This window comes from Alosa alosa, chromosome 14 (assembly GCF_017589495.1).
Source record: "Alosa alosa isolate M-15738 ecotype Scorff River chromosome 14, AALO_Geno_1.1, whole genome shotgun sequence".
Lineage (NCBI taxonomy): Eukaryota > Metazoa > Chordata > Actinopteri > Clupeiformes > Clupeidae > Alosa > Alosa alosa.
The window spans coordinates 13,429,181-13,452,007 of NC_063202.1; the positions used below are offsets into that span (position 1 = coordinate 13,429,181).

Below are 22,827 nucleotides of genomic sequence, written 5' to 3' on the forward strand. Positions count from 1 at the left end.
ATATATCAAATATATCACTAAGATAGGCCAGCTTCGTCAAGAAATGTTCATTAGTGAACATGCTTGCAGATTCAAACATGCGCTCTTCCTCCAAGAAGAGGCGACTCGGAGCTCAAACACGCGCAACAGCACTTTACCTCGGGAAAGCCACCTTGCCTCGCTATGAAACAGTACAGCCTTTTGTTCAGCTACCATCTCTTCGCAAAGTGCAGAGAATAGACGCGCTTTTAAGGGCCGGGTTTTGATTAAATTCACCACTCTCACAACAACGTTCAAAATCTCATGTAGGTCGGGACTAACTAAGCTGCCTTGACACGAGCGCTTCCCTGTGAATAACAGAGTGCGTCCATTGCGCATCGGGTGCTACCTGGGCCCAGGCTACAGAAAAAAAATTATTAAAAAACCTGTTTTTCACGTCAGTTCGCGCCCCACCTGGCATGTCTCCCAGTAGTGGGTCGCGACCCACAGTTTGAGAAACACTGGCATAAGGTAAGGTGAGGTAAGGTGCTCTGTGTGAATGAGTGTCATGGTGATGGTGCAAATGAGTAAGTCAAACAGTGCAACAGTGCAAGAATAAAGTCTATATATCTATATATATAACTATATTAAGGAAGGTATAAGTGTGGTCACAGTTCAGCTGTGGCATGGAGGGAGGGGTTGTGCATATGTGTTGAGAGAGTGGGAGGGGGAGAGAGTATGTGTGTGTGTGTGTGAGAGAGTATATGTGGGTGTGTGTGTGAGAGAGAGTATATGAGTGTGTGTGTGTGTGTGTGAGTGGGAGGGGGAGAGAGTATCTAGTATCTGCAAAGTGCATCTGGAAACTCTACTCTCTCTGGCTTGAGCAAGGGGTTGGGGGGTGTAACACACACACACACGCACAAATACACATAATTATACACACACACACTAAATACACATATACACACACAAACAAATACACATATACACACACACACACACAAATACACATATACACACACACACACAAATAAATATACACACACACACACACACATACAGAAACACACATTATGTCTTTCTCTCTCCTCCTGTTGCAAATAACACCATAAAGTGTAATGATTATATTGTAATTTACTGTTAGCTGGCCTACCTGCTTGTGTAGTAAGATTGTTACAGTTGATTCAGAATGCTGCAGCACGCCTGGTCTTCAATCAGCCAAAGAGAACACATGTAACTCCTCTCCTAGTTACCCTCCACTGGCTCCCTATAGTGGCCAGAATTACATTTCTTACTTTGGCCTATAGGACACTGAGTGGATCTGCTCCCTGCTATCTATAAGGTTGTATCAGCGACAGCAGGGATACGTCACTTCTGTTGATGTTCAAAGAAAACAGAGAGCTAGCTCGCTACTCCCTCCCCCTCCCTCCCGTGCAATTAAAACTCTCCTAAACACGCATCTCGTCGGTTATTGGTTGAAACACTTTATTTTGCCTTTGAGTGGGTTGCCAACCCTTGTTGGTAGCAATTGTTTTGTGTACAGATCTCGGAGCCTAGGGTGCTGAAAGATTAGATGAATGTGATCATTTATGTTTGGGCCTTTTTTGGGCCTGCAATCGCTGATACAACCTTTAATTCAGTGATCAAGATGTGCCCTGTCTGTGTGTTTGTGTGTGTGTATGTGTGTAAGGAAGGTTAATTTGGGGTGTGTTATGTCTGTGTGTGTATGTGTGTGTGTATGTGTGTAAGGAAGGTTCATTTGGGGGGTGTTCTGTATGTGTGTGTGTGTGTGTTTTTGTGTGTGTGTATGTGTGTATAATTTGGGGTGTGTTATGTCTGTCCCACCAGTGTGCTCCTCTGATCTGTCTCGCTGTGGATTCTACCGGAAACGAGGGGAGTACCTCTGTCTGGCTGACTTCCAGCATCTCTATGGCAACCGCTGTAGTCGCTGTGGTGACTATATCCTAGGTGATGTGGTGTCAGTGCTTGGACACACCTACCATCCCGCCTGTTTCAGCTGCACCCGCTGCAGGTGTGTATGTGTGTGTGTGTGTTTGTACTGTATGTATGTGTACAAACTCCTAAGCATTGATATAGCCTAGCTGCTATAATGTGGTGATGATATAGGCTAGCTGCTATAAGGTGGTGATGCTATAGGCTAGCTGCTATAATGTGGTGATGATATAGGCTAGCTGCTTTAGTGGCGGTATAATAGGCTAGGCTATAATGATATAGGCTAGCTGCTATAAGGTGGTGATGCTATAGGCTAGCTGCTATAATGTGGTGATGATATAGGCTAGCTGCTTTAATGTGGTGATGATATAGGCTAGCTGCTATAAGGTGGTGATGCTATAGGCTAGCTGCTATAATGTGGTGATGATATAGGCTAGCTGCTATAAGGTGGTGATGCTATAGGCTAGCTGCTATAATGTGGTGATGATATAGGCTAGCTGCTATAATGGAGGCAACGGGCAGGGGCGGTGGGGGGCTTAGTTGGTTGGTTGTCACTGGCTAGATGATGTAATGTGGTGATGATATAGACACTGATATTGGCTGGCTGCTGTAATATGATTATATACAGTAGGTATTGCTATAGGCTGGCTGCTGTAATATGAGGTATTGCTATAGGCTAGCTGCTGTAATGATTATATTGCTATAAGCTGGCTGCTGTAATATGAGGTATTGCTATAGGCTAGCTGCTGTAATATGATTATATAGGTATTGCTATAAGCTGGCTGCTGTAATATGAGGTATTGCTATAGGCTGGCTGCTATAATATAAGGTATTGCTATAGGCTAGCTGCTGTAATGTGATTATATAGGTATTGCTATAGGCTAGCTGCTGTAATATGATTATATAGGTATTGAGGATAGAATAGATAAGGATATATTTTTTGATCCCGTGAGGGAATTTTGTCTCTGCATTTATCCCAATCCGTGAATTAGTGAAACACAAACAGCACAGTGAACACACAGTGAGGTAAAGCAAGAATACTCCGACTTTTTTTTTTTTTTTTTTTCGACCACTCGTGCCACCCTCAGCTGCCCAAAGCCTAGCCTACTGCCCATAAGAAAAACTGCCCCTGATTTAGGATGTTGTAAAATAACAAAATTGTTGGACGTTTACATAGGTTAAACTACGCATGTTTAGCTTAAACTGTATCCTAAGTTTATTTTGCCCCCCCCTTGCCTGTTTCATTCATCCGGACCATGAGGAAGGAATTAAACATTATGTCGTCAACCTTTTTCCCCAGTTGGAATCTCTATTTCTCTAATATGCTACTCTAATGGGGCAACACTAAGGATAAGAAAATAAACCACATCCAACATGAATTAGAACTTTTAATTTTAAAAGAAATATATGAACAAAGTTTAACTTATTAGGCCTAGGCTATAGCTCATCCTGAGCATCAACAGTTTCTTGATAGCCGCAGTAGCATTAGGCTACTGACCATCAGGAACCCTGAATCGGCTAATTTATTCCGAACACAGGCAGAAAAAACAAGACTGCCTTTCCCCAGTCTTTTGCCTTCTGGATCCCCTGAAATATGTATCCAGGACCCTGTCCATGTGTGGTGCAAAGCTATACATACTGCCGTTCCCTCAGTCGATTTTGCGAAAGGATTGACACCACCAGTCCGCCCCAGCTCGAGCCGGCCAGGGCTCTTCCTACTAACAGACAAGCAGGTCTTGCTGCAGGCCCCCTGTTCCTCAATCATCCTCAACTGTTCATCGCTGTATTGCGCCTCATACAGGTAGTCACAAGCATCGGATTCGCACACCAGACCTTCGTAATCCCCATTTGCCAAATCAGTTTCAAAACTACCATCCGCCATCATCGTTACTTATCAGCTTTCTCCACAGAGCAAGAGCCTGTTAGCTTAGCTTAAAAAAAATGAGGAACGAGTGTTTGTAGTCTCACCCCCTCTACAAAGATATGGGACTTTCTGCTTAGAATGACTCAAAATGACAATTTTACATCATTCTAAGCAGGAACTACAACATTGAAATCCGTATTTCTCCCGTCTCATGGGAAAATGAGGGATTGATGCACGACCAATCAAAAAGGGGTTTCTAACGATACAAAGCTTAATGCAAATGGATGAAGTGTCCCTTTAAGTAAGCCTCTCCCTGTCGGCATGTATGTGTGTGTGTGTTTGTGTGTGTGTGCAGTAAGCCTTTCCCTGTAGGTGGGTCTGTGACGTTCAGCGGACAGGAGAGTGTGTGTCAGGACTGCATCTCCAGACAGCCCATCATGATTCACTGCCATAGCAGTAAGTCCTTCCTACATCATAATACAGTAACACTACAATTAGACACACACACAATCAGACACACACACAACACACACCCTAACACACAACTAAATGATGCGAATGCACATACACATATGTGTGTGTGTGTGTGTGTGTGTGTGTACTGTGAGCAGGTTGTGGGGAGCTGACCGAGGTGGGCCTAAAGGTGTGTGTGTGTGTAGGATGTGGGAAGCCGATCGAGGTGGGCCTAATGGTGTGTGTGTGTGTGTGTGTGAATAGAATAGATAGATAGATACTTTATTGATCCCCATGGGAAATTCAAGGAAATTCAAGGATGTTGGAAGCCGATCGAGGTGGGCCTAATGGTGTGTGTGTGTGTGTGTGTGTGTGTGTAGGATGTGGGGAGCCGATCGAAGTGGGCCTATTGGTGTGTGTGTGTGTGTGTATGTATGTGTGTGTGTGTGTAGGATGTGGGGAGCCGATCGAGGTGGGCCTAATGGTGTGTGTGTGTGTGTCTTTGTGTGTGTAGTGTGTGCAGGATGTGGGGAGCCGATCGAGGTGGGCCTAATGGTGTGTGTTTGTGTGTATGTGCGTGTGTAGTGTGTGCAGGATGTGGGGAGCCGATTGAGGTGGGTCAGTCTCTGCTGGCTCTGGAACACCAATGGCACGTCAGGTGCTTCCGCTGCCAGATCTGCAGACAGCCAATCACACGCGAGTACTTCAGCAGGTGAGCTTGCTCAGCACAGCCAATCACACGCGAGTACTTCAGCAGGTGAGCTTGCTCAGCACAGCCAATCACACGCGAGTACTTCAGCAGATGAGCTTGCCCAGCACAGCCAATCACCCGCAAGTACCTCAGCAGCTTTTAAAGGTTTTCAGGATTATTTTAAATGGCATATGATCAACTCAAAAATGCAAACTACAGGCCACTTATTGAAGGTCATAAATATTTGAGCTCTGGGTGGGTTGGTTTTGGTTATTTATGATCCACTTCTAACGAACATCTTGGTCCTCGGCCCGCGCCAGGAATCTATGTAGCGTAGCGTAGCCTCCCTACAGTCACATTAAGGAATCTATGTAGCGTAGCGTAGCCCCCCATATACAGTCACATTAAGGAATCTATGTAGCGTAGCGTAGCCTCCCTACAGTCACGTTAGCTACAAAAGACAACTCAGAATCTATGTAGCGTAGCGTAGCCTCCCTACAGTCACGTTAGCATAGCGTAGCCTCTCTACAGTCACATTAGCTAGAAAAGACAGCTCAGGTTATGAGCTGGTAAACAAGGCTGTGCTTAGCATGTAGGCTAATGGCTTGCTAACCAGCTAAGGCAAAGTAGGTGGCTGGTAGATACATCATATATGAGCTCAGACATATTTTTTGTTTACAAAACTTGAGGTTTTAGATTTCAATAGTGATTTCTTGCTAACTTTTACAAAATATAAGGGCACAAACCCTGGACTTATTTGTTAATACAGAAATACTGCCATCTAAGAGCTTTTTACAGAAATACTGCCATCTTTTTTTCAAGTTAACTTTCAAGCAACGTTGATCGTAGCCTACACAGCAGTTTTAATTACAGAAAGAATAACGTGTGAAAAATTAGCGCCGATTAATTACATTTTGTAGTGACCTTTGACCAAGTGCAGTTCTGGCTACAGTGACTGAAGGATGCAGATGAGAAAGTGCTGCTTGGTCCAGTGAACAGAACATTTAACCTACGTTCAGAAAACGCCCAGATGGAACTGTAGACAAGAGCATGTTCTCTGCGATTTCTACTGTAAGGAATTTCCGTACCATAGGAGTTCGTCAAGTCTGAAGTATCACCTCAATGCAAAACAACCCAGAGGTAGGCTAAGAGCACACCCCTTGATGATAATAAATAATGCTAGCGTATTAAAACTTATTAAAAATATGTTTATAGCAAAAATGGATGCATGCAATTAATTTAGATTATCACAGAGTATGTAATTAATTAGATTCATTTTTTTAATCGCTTGTCAGCCCTAATATAATGTTTCCACTACTACGGAAACTAGGAGCCGAAGAAAGAAAAGCTAGAAAACGGGTAAATTGTTCACTTCCACAGGTAGCTTCTATAGACATACGTGCAATCTTTTCGATCGAATACACGGGTTTCCCGTTTACCAACAAAACTAGATGCGCGCGCAGCCGTGAGGCAGAAGACGCTTGGTGGCCGTCCACAACGTTATAAACTTAACCTAAATAGTCGGCTGCTGTAAGCAACAATCGGATTTTTTTTGTATACCCCTGTTGTCTCAATGATAATAACATCTCATTTCAGACTATATTTCAAAGTTTGACGCTCATTTGGATTATTAATATAACATCGTATTTTTGTCATTTTGGCGAAGACATGCATTCCGTTAGGGATATTGAACATATTTAACATTCTCTAACCATCGTGATTTCTTTTGGTGCAGTTTTCAGCACAAAAAACTCATTTTATTCTTTTGCTCTTTTGCATTGCTCTATGCTGTTCTGTGGTGCTTTCTGCCTCTTGGTTGCGCACGCATGTTTTCGTGACGTTCCATAGAAATCCATGTATAAACCGCAGTAATGGCAGCTGATTAGAACGGTATTGTTGCGTAATCCGGAACTTTTTCCCTGGCCGGAACAAATTCACTGTGACAGCGCCGTTTTATGTCTAGAGGATCCAGATTGGTTGATAGATGTGATGTGGGTATTACGTGTGTGTCTGCACGAGTGTGTGTAGTAGCCATATTTTTTATATAGGGTGTTTGTGTATGTGTGTGTGTGTGTGTAGATAGAACGATAGAGATAGATAGATAGATAGATAGATAGATAGATAGATAGATAGATAGATACATACATACATACATACATACATACTTTTTTGTCTATGCATCTATGCATAGTGCATTTCTGTATGTGTGTGTGTGTACGTATGCATGCATGTGCATATGTGCATGTGTGTGTGTGTAGGGATGGCAGGCCATACTGTGAGGTGGACTACCATACTCAGTTTGGCATCCGCTGTGACATCTGCACCAGATTCATCACAGGCACAGTATTGGAGGTACGTGTGTGTGTGTGTGTGTGTGTGTTCAGACACAGGTCTGGAGGTTTGTGTGTGTGTGTTTTGCGAGAGAATTATGTCTGAAGTAGACGCTATGTTAGTTGATGTGTGCTAATGTTTTCATAAAATGTATTTGCAGATTTTGCACATTATAGATGTAAACAGACACATGTATAGTACTGTTAGGCTCATCATACACACACACACACAAACAGACAAACACACATACACAGACACGCACACACACAGACACGCACACACACACACACACACACACACACAGGCACACACATACACACACACACACAAACACAGACACACGTAGTAATGTTAGGCTCATTAAACATTTTGATGACATTTGTAATGTCATGCAATGAAATGTATAGTCTAGTCAGTGTTGAAAACAACACTTTACTATGATGTATAAATGTGTGTGTGTGTGTGTATAGTCCAATCAGTGTTGAAAACAGCGCTTTACTATGATGTATAAATGTGTGTGTGTGTGTGTGTGTGTGTGTGTGTATAGTCAAGTCAGTGTTGAAAACAGCACTTTACTATGATGTATAAATGTGTGGCGTGCGTGTGTGTGTGTGCGTGCGTGTTTGTTAGGTGGGAGGACGACAGTTCCACCCTTCCTGTGCCCGATGTGCTCACTGCCACCACATGTTCCTAGAAGGAGAGGAGCTCTACCTCACAGGTACACACCACAGGTGTGTGTGTGTGTGTGTGTGTGTGAATAAGTATGTGAATGTGCATCTGTGTGTGTCTGAGAGAGCAAAAGACAGAAATTTGAACACACACACACACACACACACACACACACACACACACACACACAGGGTATTCAGTACCTGATAACAATCTAGGGCCCTATCATGACAGTCTAAAGCGCATCGTCACTAGTCAAAAGCTTATTCAAATTTAGTAGGATGTCCAGTCCCCATTGGGAGTGTTTTCGTTATCAAACGTCGAGCGCATGGCGCTACAAGGTGTTCCTAGGTTTCTAAATCAGTCATGGGTGTATTTGGGGCGTAACATAATTTAAACCAATGAGAATTACATCTGTCATTCCCTTTAACGGCGCGAAGCGCATTGTCAAAGAATGCATCAGTATTTTGACAGTCAATGGCGCGTTTGAAGGAGACTGCTTACAAGACCGTATGGAATAGTCATTCCACTAAAACATGCTTTACCTAGCATAGCCTTCATGCATTTGCACTCGTCTATTATTTGAACTCATTGGCAAAGTGAAACTAACTTCACCATGGTGTCAGTCAATGACAAGACAGTCATACGCAGTAAGTGTAAGTAAGTATATATACTCTTTTGATCCCGTGAGGGAAATTTGGTCTCTGCATTTATCCCAATCCGTGAATTAGTGAAACACACTCAGCACACAGTGAAGTGAAGCACACACTAATCCCGATGCAGTGAGCTGTCTGCTACTGAAGTGAGGGATTAGGTGCCTTGCTCAAGGGCACTTCAGCCGTGCCTACTGGTCGGGGTTCGAACCGGCAACCCTCCGGTTACAAGTCCGAAGCGCTAACCAGTAGGCCACGGCTGCCCACAAGTTACTTTCACTATTGACTGACAATGGGTTACCATCGAAAACATAGGCTGGAAAAAGCGACACTTACCCTTTGTGTGTCTGTGGAGGGAAAATTCCTCAGTGCATTCAATGCAAAATAGGAATGATACAAATGCCAGTGTATAAAGTCAATTGCGCTACGTGCAAGATAGAGCCCAAACAGATAAACAAACAAACAAATAACCAGACAAACAGATAAACAAACAAACAAACAAATAAGCAGACAAACAGATAAACAAACAAATAACCAGGTAAACAAACAAACAACCAGACAAACAGGTAAAGAAACAAACAAATAACCAGACAAACAGATAAACAAACAAATATCCAGACAATCAGGTAAACAAACAAACAAATAACCAGACAAACAGGTAAACAAACAAACAAATAACCAGACAAACAGATAAACAAACAGTTTGTTTTCCAGGGGCAGAGCTGTGGCATCCAGAATGTAAGAAGGCAGAAAGAGCAGAGAGAAAGCTCAGGGTAAGCCATACACACACACACACACACACACACTAACACTCACACTCTCCACTCTCACACACACACACACTAACACTCACACTAACAATTCTCACTTTTTTACATACTAATACTAATACTAATACTTTTCACACACATATATTTCAATACCTCATACTTCTCTCATACACTTACACTTCACATACTCTACTTTCTTTCGCTATAATGACAATACTAATACTTCATACTTCTCCACTTTACACACTTCACATCTAATACTTCTCTTCACTTCTTACACACACACACATTTAATACTCTCATACTTCTCATTTAATATTTACATATTACATATTTAATACTTCATTTAATAACACTTCTTACTTCACATACACTATTTAATACTTACATTTCTTTACACACACATACACATACTAATCCACTTTCATTTACATTAATCAATACTAATATACTCTTACTATACGTATTTAATACTTTCATACTTCATACACTATTACACATATTTAATATTCTTACATATTACTAATACTTTTCTATCACTTCACATTATTGCTAATACTCTAACTTTCCATTTCATTATTAAGACTTAATACTTCATATTTTCTATTTCATATATAATATATTTAACATCTACATATTACATAGTTTTTTTTCACATATTACATTCATTAATTTCCATTTCTACATATTCATATTAATACTTACACACACACACAGTCTTTCTAACACACATATTACTCCACTTCACTCTTACTCACACACTAATACTCTCTAATTTTACACACCACACACTAACACTTTTTACACTCTCCACTCAACACTCAATACACAACTTTACACACACACTAACACTCACACTTCAACACACACACATATTTAACACTTATATATTAATATTACTAATATTTTACATTTTCTTTTTCATACTTAACACTCACACACACACATATTATTATCAATATTATTCTCTTCTCTCTCACACACATGCACACACACACACACTCACAAACCATACTGAAAGAATGCTGAGGGTAAGACACACAAACAGATACACACAAGCACAGTCAGTAATTTGTGATCTCTTTGCGTTTATATGTGTGTGTGTGTGTGTGTGTGTGTGTATGTGTGTGTATGAGACAGCGCAGACGTGCATCGGAGACCTCAGCTTCCTCCAGTATCGGTTCTCCTGGTCATGTGATTAGAGTAAGTAGCCAATCAGTAGCCAGCAGCTACGGCATATCTCAAAAGATTGTTTGTTACTGTGGTTCCGTTTCATCATGAAGTTCACTATTCGTCATTACTCCAATGGTGCATGAGTGTGTGTGTGTATGTGTGAGTGTGTGTGTGTATGTGTGTGTGTGTGTGTCTCTGTGTGCGTGTGTGTTTGTCTGTGTGTGTGCGTGTGTGTGTTTGTGTGTCTGTGTGTGTGTCTGTGTGTGTGTGTGTGCGTGTGTGTGTGTGTTTAGGTCAGATTGGGTAATGAGTGTCTGGATTATAAAACTGTAGCTGCGCTGCCTGAGGACAAAGCCATTCATGAGATGGAGAGTCCAGTTCAACGGCACCAGGTACCTGCCACACACACACACACACACACACACACACACACACACACACACACACTCAAAACACTAGCTGTCCACAACATGGATACACAGTAGACACAGGGCTCCAGACTAACTCTGCATTGGTTGCACTGGTGCGCCTAACACACACACACACACAAACACACACACACTAATATATTATACACACACACAAACTCAAACACACACACACACACACACACACTCACCAGGGCTCCTTGTTGCACTGGTGCACATAACACACACTCACACACACTAATATATTATACACACACACACAAACACAAACACACACCGGGGCTCCAGAGTAACTCTGCATTGGTTGCACTGGTGCGCAAACTTTTTTATTTAGGTGCACCAGCACAAAATTACCCAAATGTTTCATCGCGCCGCCTTTAACGTCACGATTTCAAGGTCATCTTTTTATCGCTCTCCATATACATTCCGTGTCTGAACTGTTGTCAGAGCATGGACCGGGAATTACAGTATTGATTTGGGGCCCCCACCACCTTGACGCCATCAGTAATATTGATTCACAGTAGTGGTGATCCTAGGTTCTCCTTGACCCTCCACACACACAGAAAAGGATGGCTTGTCATATGTTTCTGTTTCATATTTTGGAATTTATTAACTTCATTAACTATATATTTGGTCAATCATTTATAGTATTTTATGATCTGCATAATTACCGTACTAATAGCTTTAGTAACTTGAATACTTATAATGATTTTTAAACTATTGCAGTTGTCTTTAATGTCATTACAGTGGTGGTGTGTAGGTCTAATTAAGTGCCTGTCACTTTAAGAAGAAGGTGAACGTAATTAGCTTCTCACAGATTTAGGAAAGAGGAAAATAGTCACGCACAGTCCAAGGATATATGGATGCAATTCATTATGTTTTCTATGTCATTGGATAAAATAAATGTTCAAAAAACTAACAAGTCAAAGAAAGTCTTTCTGGGATCATAGAAAAGAGAAGTGTCTTGCGATGTTAACTTCTATGATTTTGGTGAGCACTAAATTAATGATGGACACGTGAGCTAACGGGATAGTTACCCTAGAAGGAACTCTCTGAAGATGTAAACGTTTCCCAAAAGTTGTGTAGCTTATTTTGGAAATGTCATTAAACCCAACAGTAGGCCTAAATTAACTAAATGCCATAGCCTAGGTAGGTTAGCAACACAAGTTGATTTGCTGACTTGCACCTCTTAAGTTTAACATTAGCCTTCTATCATTTGTTGCTGTGCAGCCATAGCATCACTTAAACTAGCAGCCATGTAGCTACTTATCACATGACAGCTGCAGGTTAAAAGCTGCGTGTGTGTGTGTGTGAGGAGAAAAGAAACAAAGGCTACGGGAAGCACGACTGTCATTCTTAAAAGTATGATAAAACAATAATAATATACTAATAAAATTAGGTATTGTGACATTTCTAATTTCAGGGTATTGCAATACTTTTGTAGTATTGGTGTACCATGCACCACTAGTCACCAGAGAACAAACGCTTATTTCGTGGAGAGACAGCAGATGCGAGTGAAAGTCTAGGTGCTCACCCTTATGACGTTAGGTGAACCAGTGCAACCCAGGGAAAAAAATTTGGTCACATGTGCAACCAAAATGGTTGCACTCTAGAGCCCTGAGATAGTCTGGTGGGATGGGAGTGTTTGACTTATTTTGTGTGTGTGTGTGTGTCTGTGTGTGTTTGTGTCTGTATGTGTGTATGTGTGTGCGCGCAGGTGTTTGTGTGTGTTTGTGTCGGTCCGTATGTGTGTGTGTGCTTGTGTGTGTCTGTATGTGGTGTGTACGCGCGCGTCTGCGGGGTGTGTGTGTGCGCGCGGATGCGCAGGTTCTGTGGTTTGTGCGTATGCGTACGCGCAGGTGTGCAGTGCGCAGATGGTGTGGTGTGTGCAGACGCGCAGGTTTGAAGGTGGTTTGTTTGTGTGTGGTGTGTGTGTGTGTGTGTCTGTATGTGTGTGTTTGTGTGTGTAGGGTGTAGCTTTCAGTCGGCGCCAGCGTTCCTCCAGCGTAGACTCCTACAGCCAATCTGCATCTCCCCCACTCCATTACTACGGCACAGGTACTCACACACACACTCCATTACTACTGCACAGGTACACACACACTCACACACAAACACACAGGTATACACACACACACTCCATTACTACTGCACAGGTACACACACACACACACACAGGTACACACACACACACACACACACACACACACACACACTCCATTAATACTGCATAGGTACACACACACACCATTACTACTGCACAGGTACACACACACACTCCATTACTACTGCATAGTAGTGTTGCACGGTGCACCGATACTACAAAAGTATCGCAATACCCTGAAATTAAAAATGTCACAATGCCTAATTTTATTAGTATCGATACTTCTGAGAATGACCGTGTTCTTTTGAAGTAACATGCGTGTGCACAAGGCATGCTTCTAGCGCTTCCTCCCCTAACCTGTGGCTGTGCGTCTTTTCTCCTCACACACACATAAGCGCAGCTGTCGTGCTATAAACAGCGAGACATGGCTGCTAGTTCAAGTGATGCTATGGTAACACATAATAATAGGCTAATATCAAGTTGATTTGCTCACTTGCATCTCTCAAGTTTGTATTGCTAACCTACCTAGGCTGTGGAATTTTGGTCATTTAGGCCTACTATTTGGTTTCAATGTAATTTAGAAATAGGCTAAGCAACCATTGCAAACTTTTACATCTGAAGAGAGATCCTTGCTAACTATCCCGCTAGCTCAGGTCACGTTTGACAATAGTGCTCGCTAAAATCATTAATGAACATTGCAAGACACTCCCCAGAAAGATTTTCTTCGACTTGTACATTTTTTGAACATTTATTTTATCTAATGACATACAAAACATAATTAATTGCATCCACATATCCTTATGCGCTATGTGCAACTTTTATTCACTAGACTAAAACCGTGAGTCAAGGTAAATTACTCTCACGTATCTCTTAAAGGGACAGGCACTCAATTACACCTACACATCACACATCAATGCTCTGGTACACACACACTCACACAGGTACAAACACACACTCACACACAGGTATACACACACTCACACAGGCATACACACACACACTTAGGGCCAGATGTACGATATTTTAACGAAGGCCATGGACAAACCGCAGTAGATTGAGGAACACTGTCAGACCCAAAGTTTCCGTCAGATTTATCAACTAGTGTAAACTGCACCTTTCTCTGCCTTTCTCCGCCCATAAACGCAATTTACTTAACGCCCACAACTGAATGGCAGAGCCTATACAAGCGTGCAGTTGAATGAAGTTAACTGATGACAACATTAAAAAGAATCAAACGTTTAGCGATCATGAAATTATACCATATATGATAAGATGTCAACAAGCAGGGGTGCTAGCATCTAAACCCATGGGTGCTAACATCTACACATGTCTCATGGTGCTTTACAGAGTGTTTAATCAGAGAAAAGAAAAGAAAAAGAAGGCCCATGGGTAACGGGCGAGGAAAAACTTCCTAGAATTGGAGATGCATATAGGAAGAAACCTCGAGCAGATCCACGACTCAAGGGCCTGACCCATCTGCCTAGGGTCAGATACAGGATAGTAAGATCTGTATACATGACAAATGCATAAGTTAGTCAGGTGTAGAGAATAGAACATGGTGTTTAAAGCCAAAAACCCATGGGTACTAGCATCTAAAACCCATGGGTGCTAACATCTAAAACCAGTGGTGGAGGAAGTACTGAAACTCAGTACTTAAGTAAAAGTACAAATAAACAAATAAATATTTACTTTAGTAAAAGTACCACAATGACAACCCTACTTAAGTAAAAGTAAAAAATACCTGCTTTTAAATGTCCTTTAAGTATTAAAAGTAAAAGTATTTGCATAATCATTTATTCTCTTAATATCTATATTCTAATAAAAAAATTATGGGCTGTGACATTTTAATTAAGCTCGTTTTAGGTTATAGTAGTCATAGTTTTAAGCTAATGTAATTGTGCTTACCATCTGTGGCCCAGTTTACATTCTGACTTACAATTCTGGAGAATGTAATTCTGGTTATCTACTAGGGTGATCTGCTGAGTTAATTTAATATCATTCAGTAAAATATGAGCCTAAAGTTTAACGGGGTAGACAAGGGAAACGTCCGATGGATCCTAATGCCAATTCTGCTGGTCCCGATTGAACAGAAAAGTTGTTGAGAAAGGTGTCTTTATGAGAAGGTTCAGTTTCACTTGCGCAGACGCGCATAGACATTGAACGAGCGTTCAATACTACCCCCCAATTTTAGGCTATGCCTCTTTATTTGATTACACACAATTAGGAAATATATCCTAATCTGGAAAATGTTTTTTTTTGGCCAGCGGTTCTATAATAGTCTACCATTAATTTGTGCCGCATATGATCAGACGTGTGACAGACGCATGAGCGCCTGTAACTTCGCTGCTCCGCGGACTAGCAATCTCATCGGGGAGGAGGCCCTAACGCTGCAGATAATAGACAGAGAAAGGCAAGCATATGCTCGAGGCACAGAACACATTTGCATGTCCAGTGTAGCCATGGGTCTGATGAATATAGCCTACCGAATGCAGATGCTACAAGATCACGCTTTGCCTGGTCTAGACTAGAAGCCTATGTTTCAAAGCTTTAGAAGCGGCGCACGTAGCGCTCTAGAATCTCAACCCAGCCCCCTGGTAAAACAAACATGTTTGTCAGAGACAAAAAAAATACTAAAATGTAGCCTAACGTAAAAAGGAACAATGGTGTTGTAGAAATGTAGCAGTAAAAGTAAGAGTAAAAGTACAGATAATTGGTGCAAAATGTAACGAAGTAAGGGGTTACCATCGAAAACATAGCCCTAAAAAAGCAACACTTAACCCAATAATGTTCGAATAATTGTAATGATAATGATTTTTGGAGGGTGTAAGATAGCGGTTTTTGGATCATGCGCCAATCCATAACTTATGTTGTTAATTGCCACACCCCTGGGCGCAACGTTTGATAAAAGTGGAGTGCATGGCGAAAAATCCTTACCTTATTGAGTGCAAGATAAGAATAAGCCTTGCGTCTCGCTTTGCGCCCCAGGTACACGATAGGGCCCCTGCAGATATGCACCAAATACACTGATGTTTATGATATTATATATATATTATACTTAACTGTGTGTCCTCTGGTTACAGGATCAGACAGTGCACAGCATACACTGATGTTTATGAGATACTTAATTGTGTGTCCTCTGGTTACAGGCTCAGACAGTGCCAGAAGCTCACCCTATCACAATCAGCCTTGCGCATACTACACCCCACCAACCAGGAACAAGACTCCAAAACACTTCCACCTTCCAGGTACACCCTGTCCCACACTCAAGGCGTATGCCCTGTCCCAGTTACTCACTCGCCCTTTCAAACACACTCGTGTACACATGGTGTATGCCCTGTCCAACACACTCATAGCGTATGCACTGTCCAACACACTCAAGGTGTATGTCCTGTTTAACACACTCATAGCGTATGCGATGTCCCACACACTCAAGGTGTATGTCCTGTCCAACACACTCATAGCGTATGCGATGTCCCACACACTCAAGGTGTATGTCCTGTTTAACACACTCATAGCGTATGCACTGTCCCACACACTCAAGGTGTATGTCCTGTTTAACATACTCATAGCGTATGCACTGTCCCACACACTCAAGGTGTATGTCCTGTTTAACACCCTCATAGCATATGCCCTGTCCCACACACTGAAGGTGTATGCCCTGTGTCCACACACTCATAGCGTATAGCGTATGCCCTGTGTCCACACACTCATAGCGTATAGCGTATGCCCTGTGTCCACACACTAATGGCGTATCCCCTTGCCAACACACTCATAGCGTATAGCGTATGCCCTGTGCCCAACACACTAATGGCGTATGCCCTGTCCAACACTCTCATGGCGTATGCCCTGTGTCCACACACTAATGGCGTATGCCCTGTCCAACACACTCATGGCGTATTCCCTGCACTGTCCCACACTCAAAGGGACTATCTCTTGTTTTAGCCTTTTTTTGGACATAAAAATTTAACACAGTTCTATGAGCTACTGATTGAAGAGGCTCCCCCTAGAACCGCACCATTCTAGAACTGTACCAGATTTTACCCCTACCTTTTTTTGTCATGTCGTTAGAATATTATTTGGTATAGGATTTTAATATCTAAATTATTTTTAGTATTAATATTAGTGCAATGGAGAGTTACTGCTTCATGTCATACATCACACATCACACCATGTTCCTACAGTAACAGACGTTAACTTTAATGGTGCCAAATGCCTGGAGACATGAATGCCCCGAAGGTTGTCAGTTTTGCATTTAATAGTGGCTCGAATCGGACTTGACTCGGATGAGTAGTGGACTCGACTCGGACTTGACTTGGAATTTTTTTTTTAAGTATATTTTTGGGCTTTTTATACCTTTAATCAGATAAGACAGTGGAAAACGACAGGAAGTGAGTGGGAGAGAGAGTCGGGGTGGGATCCGGAAAGGACCCGGGGGCTGAGGGGCTCGAACCCAGGTGGGCGTGCAGTGCAGGTGCCCCAGCCAGTTGCGCAACAGCTGGGGCAGAATTTTTTTTATGGACTTGGACTTGAACACTGGAGACTCTAACCTGGACTTGGACTTAAGGCATAGTGACTTGACTATAACACTGCCTAGTATAAGTATAAGTATATATACTTTTTTGATCCTGTGAGGGAAATTTGGTCTCTGCATTTAACCCAATCGGTGAATTAGTGAAACACAAACAGCACACAGTGAACACACAGTGAGGTGAAGCACACACTAATCCCGACGCAGTGAGCTGCCTGCTACAACGGCGGCGCTCGGGGAGCAGTGAGGGGTTAGGTGCCTTGCTCAAGGGCACTTGACATTAGGCTTGCTCAAGGGCACTTGACATTAGGCTAGCAGCCTATTCAACATCATAGATATATATACTGACTAGATGTCGCCTTGACTGCTGTTCTTTGGAACGAGTTCGTCAATCGAGACGCCATCTTGCCACGGTGATCCACTCCTCTATAACGCATTAGCGTCAATCTAGGCAAAGATCTAACGAAAATAAAATCACCATAAATCGTCAAAATCTCAAGCAATTATCTCGTTTTTTGGGTTGTTCCAACTGACAGGCATGTGTTAATGGTCGAGTCTAGAGAAAACTAAGCTTTTGACGATAGTAAAGATACATTTACCCGTCTAGCCCCATAGACTCCCATTCATTCTGCATTAGCTAACGGCGGCCCCTAGAGGAACAATGAGTGAACTGCAACCAGGTTCGATACAATGAAAGTAAACAGGCTCTCCGTAGACAGGCTCTGGTTGAGGCCACATACCTCTCATCTCGTTGACTCATGCAAGTTGTAATCTCACCAGAAGTTGCTGTAGATCTGTAGAACTTTACTTCCGTGCTTTAACATGGTCTGCTACTACATACGCCAGTCGTTAGGCCCTACTTTTATAATCATGGGTCAACGCTTTGGGAGCTAAATTCACAAAAAAGCCATGAGAAAGGTGATTTTCTAACGGTTCAACAACGAAACCGAGTTTGCCATCATTGTGAGAAGTTCCCAAATTTGTCGCTAATCGTTAAAAAGGTTTTCTATCGCTGGGGATGGCCAAACGTTGCTAAATAGGTAACACTGACAATACGGGAAAACTCGTTTAGAGCTTCAGAGCCCCGCTCCAAGATGGCGGCGGTCTTGACGCATGCTGAGAAGCAGAAGGCGACATCTAGTCAGTATATATATATCTCTGATTCAACATGAAGTAATGAAACGGACAGCATAGTTATTTAAGACACTGGGGGCGGTGGTAGCATAGCGGCTAAGGAGCTGGGCTAGCATGCGGTAGCCTGAAAACAATTCCTGGCTTCCACCATTGTGCCCTTGAGCAAGGCACTTAACACCGAGTTAAATGCAAATACTGAAGTCTACTGACAGTTACCATGGCAAAGGCTAAAATAAGCATAGCCTACTCCAGTACAAAATCCTCATGTCTGCCCGGGTTATGGCAGCGATCAAATTGCCATTAGAGTAGCAGCTCCTTTCTTACATGAACATAAAGTAATGAAACGGACTGCATTCCTATTGAAGCAACAGATGTTCACTGCCAAACAAAAAGCTCATGATTGCAGGAAGCACTCTGGGAAAAAAGGAATCAGCTTTGCTGATGTCATCCTTATTGTTCTCATGTGTCCAGAAGGTTTTCATCATGTGAAAGTACCCAGATAACATTTTCCTTTGGGCCGGATCCGCATAAAAGCCTTTAGATCCGCCTGTAGCGGACATACGGTATCTGACTGTGGGCCAGATCTGCACCTGATAGAGGTTTCAGCTCTGCTAGCAATGCTGTTTTATCACCGGTTTACAGATTTGTCCCAGGTCTGTTTTCCGTAACTCAACCGGAAGTCAAGAGATGCGTTTAAAACTCTGATTTGGCCCTCTCAGTCTCTCTATTATGCAGCAGATCTAACTTGAACGTTATGCTACTCGTTTTAATTGGGAACGAGAGGGAGAGAGGGTGGAAGTTTCCAGCTGGCTTGTGATAATTGGTAATTGATTTCACCTTTTTAATATAAGAAACTTTTAAAAGGAAATCATGAGAACAACAAAAACCACGCGAGGAGATTGCGGAATTATCCGGTTCACACTATGCTACTGACCATTTACAATGTGAGGGCACTTTGACATAGGTTGCACGCACTGTGATTTGGACTGATAGAATATGAAGAGTGGTCAATTGCCTTTGTGTAATGGAATTGGTGAGTCTTGAAGTCTTCAATAATCCGTTTCCCTTAAACTAAGCATTTACATGAAGCACATGATAACTATGCCAATTGAAACACTTTCCACTTAGATAGCTAGGTGGCTACCAGGTTCATAATTCACTTTTAATTGCAAACAGAAAATATCTAACTAGCATCATTACATGCTTCTATTTCCACAGGAATGAAGGTTGTTTACACCAACTTAATATACTTATCATTGTGCTATAGGCCTAAATGTGGCACAAACAATGTTAGAGTTTGTGGAATGACCATAGGCTATATTTGAATGGAGCTGGCAAAATATTATGAATACTGTGTAGAGTAGACAATGCTCTTAAAGTGACAGTACACCATTTGTAAATTAGTTTTTTTTCCCCCGCATTTGAAGTGAAGTGTCCCTCATTTGGGGTTGAGGAAGTTGGCAACCCTAGGCCCAGGTGGTAATAATGACATTAATTAAGGTGAAAATTCCCGCAATACCACCAACGTCGGCAATGTTGAGGAGCAACCTAGACAGAGATAAGTATGCAATCTCCGTGTCGGACGACGAGGTTTGGAAAGCTTTGAAACAAATTAACACCAGGAAGGCAGCCGACCCTGACCACATCTCTGAGATCCTGTGCTGATCAGCTGTCTGGAGTGTTTACATCTATCTTCAATGACTCTTTAACTCAGTCAGTGGTCCCGACTTGTTTTAAACAATCAGTTATAGTCCCGGTGCCAAAAAATAACAAACCCTCATGCCTGAACGACTATAGACCTATAACACTATTGACCCACTGCAATTTGCTTACCGATCTAATAGATCTACTGAGGATGCCATCTCTCATGTCCTTCATACCACCCTTAGGAATATTGACAGTGGAAAAGGGAATTATGTGATGCTGCTGTTTATTGATTATAGTTCAGCTTTCAACACCATTGTTCCTCACATGCTGGACTCTAAGCTCAAAGATCTTGGACTAAACACTTCCCTCTGTGACTGGATTTTGAACTTTCTTTCTGGCAGACCCCAGGTAGTGAGAATGGGCCAGTTCACCTCAAATTCCATCATTCTGAACACAGGAGCTCCACAGGGCTGTCTTGAGCCCACTGCTCTACTCTCTACATTTACGACTGTGTGTCATCTCACAGCTCCACTTCCATCATTAAGTTTGCTGATGATACAGTAGTCCTGGGCCTCATCTCCGACAACGATGAGACTGCCTTCTTGGAAAAGGTGAAAAAGCTGATTACCTGGTGTCACGCAAACTGTCTCCAACTGAATGTTAGCAAAACCAAGGAGCTAATTGTAGACTTCAGAAGGAGGCAGCAGCAGACTTACACCCCTCTCTTGATTGATGGAACACAGGTAGAGAGAGTTAGTAGTTTTAAATATCTGGGAGTACACATTCTCTGAGGACCTGACCTGGGGTACTCACATTCAAGGTTAAAAAGTCCAGACAACTAATGTACCATCTAAGACAACTCTGGAAATGCAGGTTCCCCCCAGTGATTTTACACATTTTACACTGGGGTCATAGAGAGTATACTGACGCAGTGTATCACTGTGTGGTACTGTATGCTAACAGCACTGAGAAAGACCGCAACGGCTTGCAGAGAGTGGTGCGCTCAGCCAAGCGCATCTCTAGGACTTAGGACTCTAGGACCTCCCTGCATGATATATACATCAGCCGTTGCAAGAACAGAGCCACTAAAATCGTAAAGGACTCCACCTCCACCCATCCCAGTAACTGTCTGTTCAGTTTGTTGAAGTCAGGCAAGCACTTCTGCAGTTTGAAGGCCAAAACTGAGAGACTAAGGAAAAGCTATTTTCCTCAGGCCATTAGACTCCTCAACATGGACATGCCAACTCTTATGAACACCATGGACTCCATCCCATTTTAATAACATTATTATTATTATTTATTATGACCGCCGCTTAGAGGTTTAGTCAGATTGTTTTTTTTTTCTTCTTTTTTTTCTTTTTCGCATGTCCAAATTTCCGTCAAGGATTCCCGGGACACTGAAAGACCGGGGTAGACGAAACTTGGTGGGCATGTAACCCCATATGGATAGCATGGAACCATCGTTTTTCGTTTTGATCTGTAGCCCCCCACTGGACTGCACCCCGAAAGGAGGGTAGGGCAGACACAGTTTTCTGTGAATATCTCGAGAACCGTAAGGTTTAGGAGGACCATTTTTTTTGTATGTTGATCTCAAGGGGCCATGTCAACCCATTCCATAACCACTCATTTCATGTATAGCGCCACCTAGTTAAACACAAAAAGTAAAAATGAGGTGTTGTAATCGCGGGTATCTGTGACCTAACATAGTCAAAACTGCACGAAATTGGAAGTGTAGGATCATTATGACACCCTCTGAATGCACGCCAAGTTTAGGTGGAATTCCGTTCATGGGGGCCACACAATAAATTAATTTATGTTACTATACACCAACTGGCCTGTAGGTGGCCGGAGACAGTTTTCTGTGAATATCTCGAGAACCGTAGGGCCTTTTCCACCTTTTTGTATGTTGGTCTTAAGGAAAACATGTGCTGGACTGGGCGGCGGTCATATTTTGTACCGCTCTGCGGTACATCTAGTTATGTTTATAATGCTATATTTTTCAAACCTGATTGCATTAGCTTACGTTAGCTAGTCAGCTCATTCACATAGATCATAGACTGTTCTATACAGTCTATGACATAGTGTTTTAACATTAGACATGCTATGAGGGGGAACACAAATTTTATCTTGATAAAATACATTTCATTCAGCATGGTAACTCTATATTCAGATTGTCTTCAGGATCTTCTCCAACACACATCCTCTACATACTTACAGCACACTGCCCCCACCTACCCACACACACACTATACACACACAGTCACTGCTCCACTCCCCTCCCGCCCACACACACATCTTCACTGTCATCACTCACATACATCATACATACAGTACTCTGCTTGCAATAGTAAGTCCCTTCATCATACTTGCAGCACACTGCCCCCCCCCCCTCCCTACACAGCACATTATTTCATCAGGAAGCTTCTCCAACACACATCCCCAACATACTTACAGCACACTGCCCCCCCCCC

At 42.4% G+C, this 22,827-nt stretch overlaps 1 protein-coding gene across 3 annotated transcripts in view; it reads left to right on the forward strand.

The window, feature by feature from the left end:
• Nucleotides 1–22,827, forward strand: part of ablim3 (actin binding LIM protein family, member 3) — a 49,384-nt gene that overhangs the window by 4,248 nt on the left and 22,309 nt on the right. For 2 of the 3 annotated variants that reach the window (XM_048263109.1, XM_048263110.1), the window contains exons 3-12: nt 1,807–1,990; nt 4,131–4,231; nt 4,814–4,940; nt 7,178–7,271; nt 7,881–7,968; nt 9,287–9,345; nt 10,483–10,545; nt 10,809–10,907; nt 12,914–13,001; nt 16,194–16,292. In XM_048263109.1, coding sequence (XP_048119066.1) covers nt 1,807–1,990; nt 4,131–4,231; nt 4,814–4,940; nt 7,178–7,271; nt 7,881–7,968; nt 9,287–9,345; nt 10,483–10,545; nt 10,809–10,907; nt 12,914–13,001; nt 16,194–16,292 — 1,002 coding nt within the window. The remainder of the gene's footprint in view (nt 1–1,806; nt 1,991–4,130; nt 4,232–4,813; nt 4,941–7,177; nt 7,272–7,880; nt 7,969–9,286; nt 9,346–10,482; nt 10,546–10,808; nt 10,908–12,913; nt 13,002–16,193; nt 16,293–22,827) is intronic. The other variant, XM_048263112.1, reaches the window with a different exon arrangement.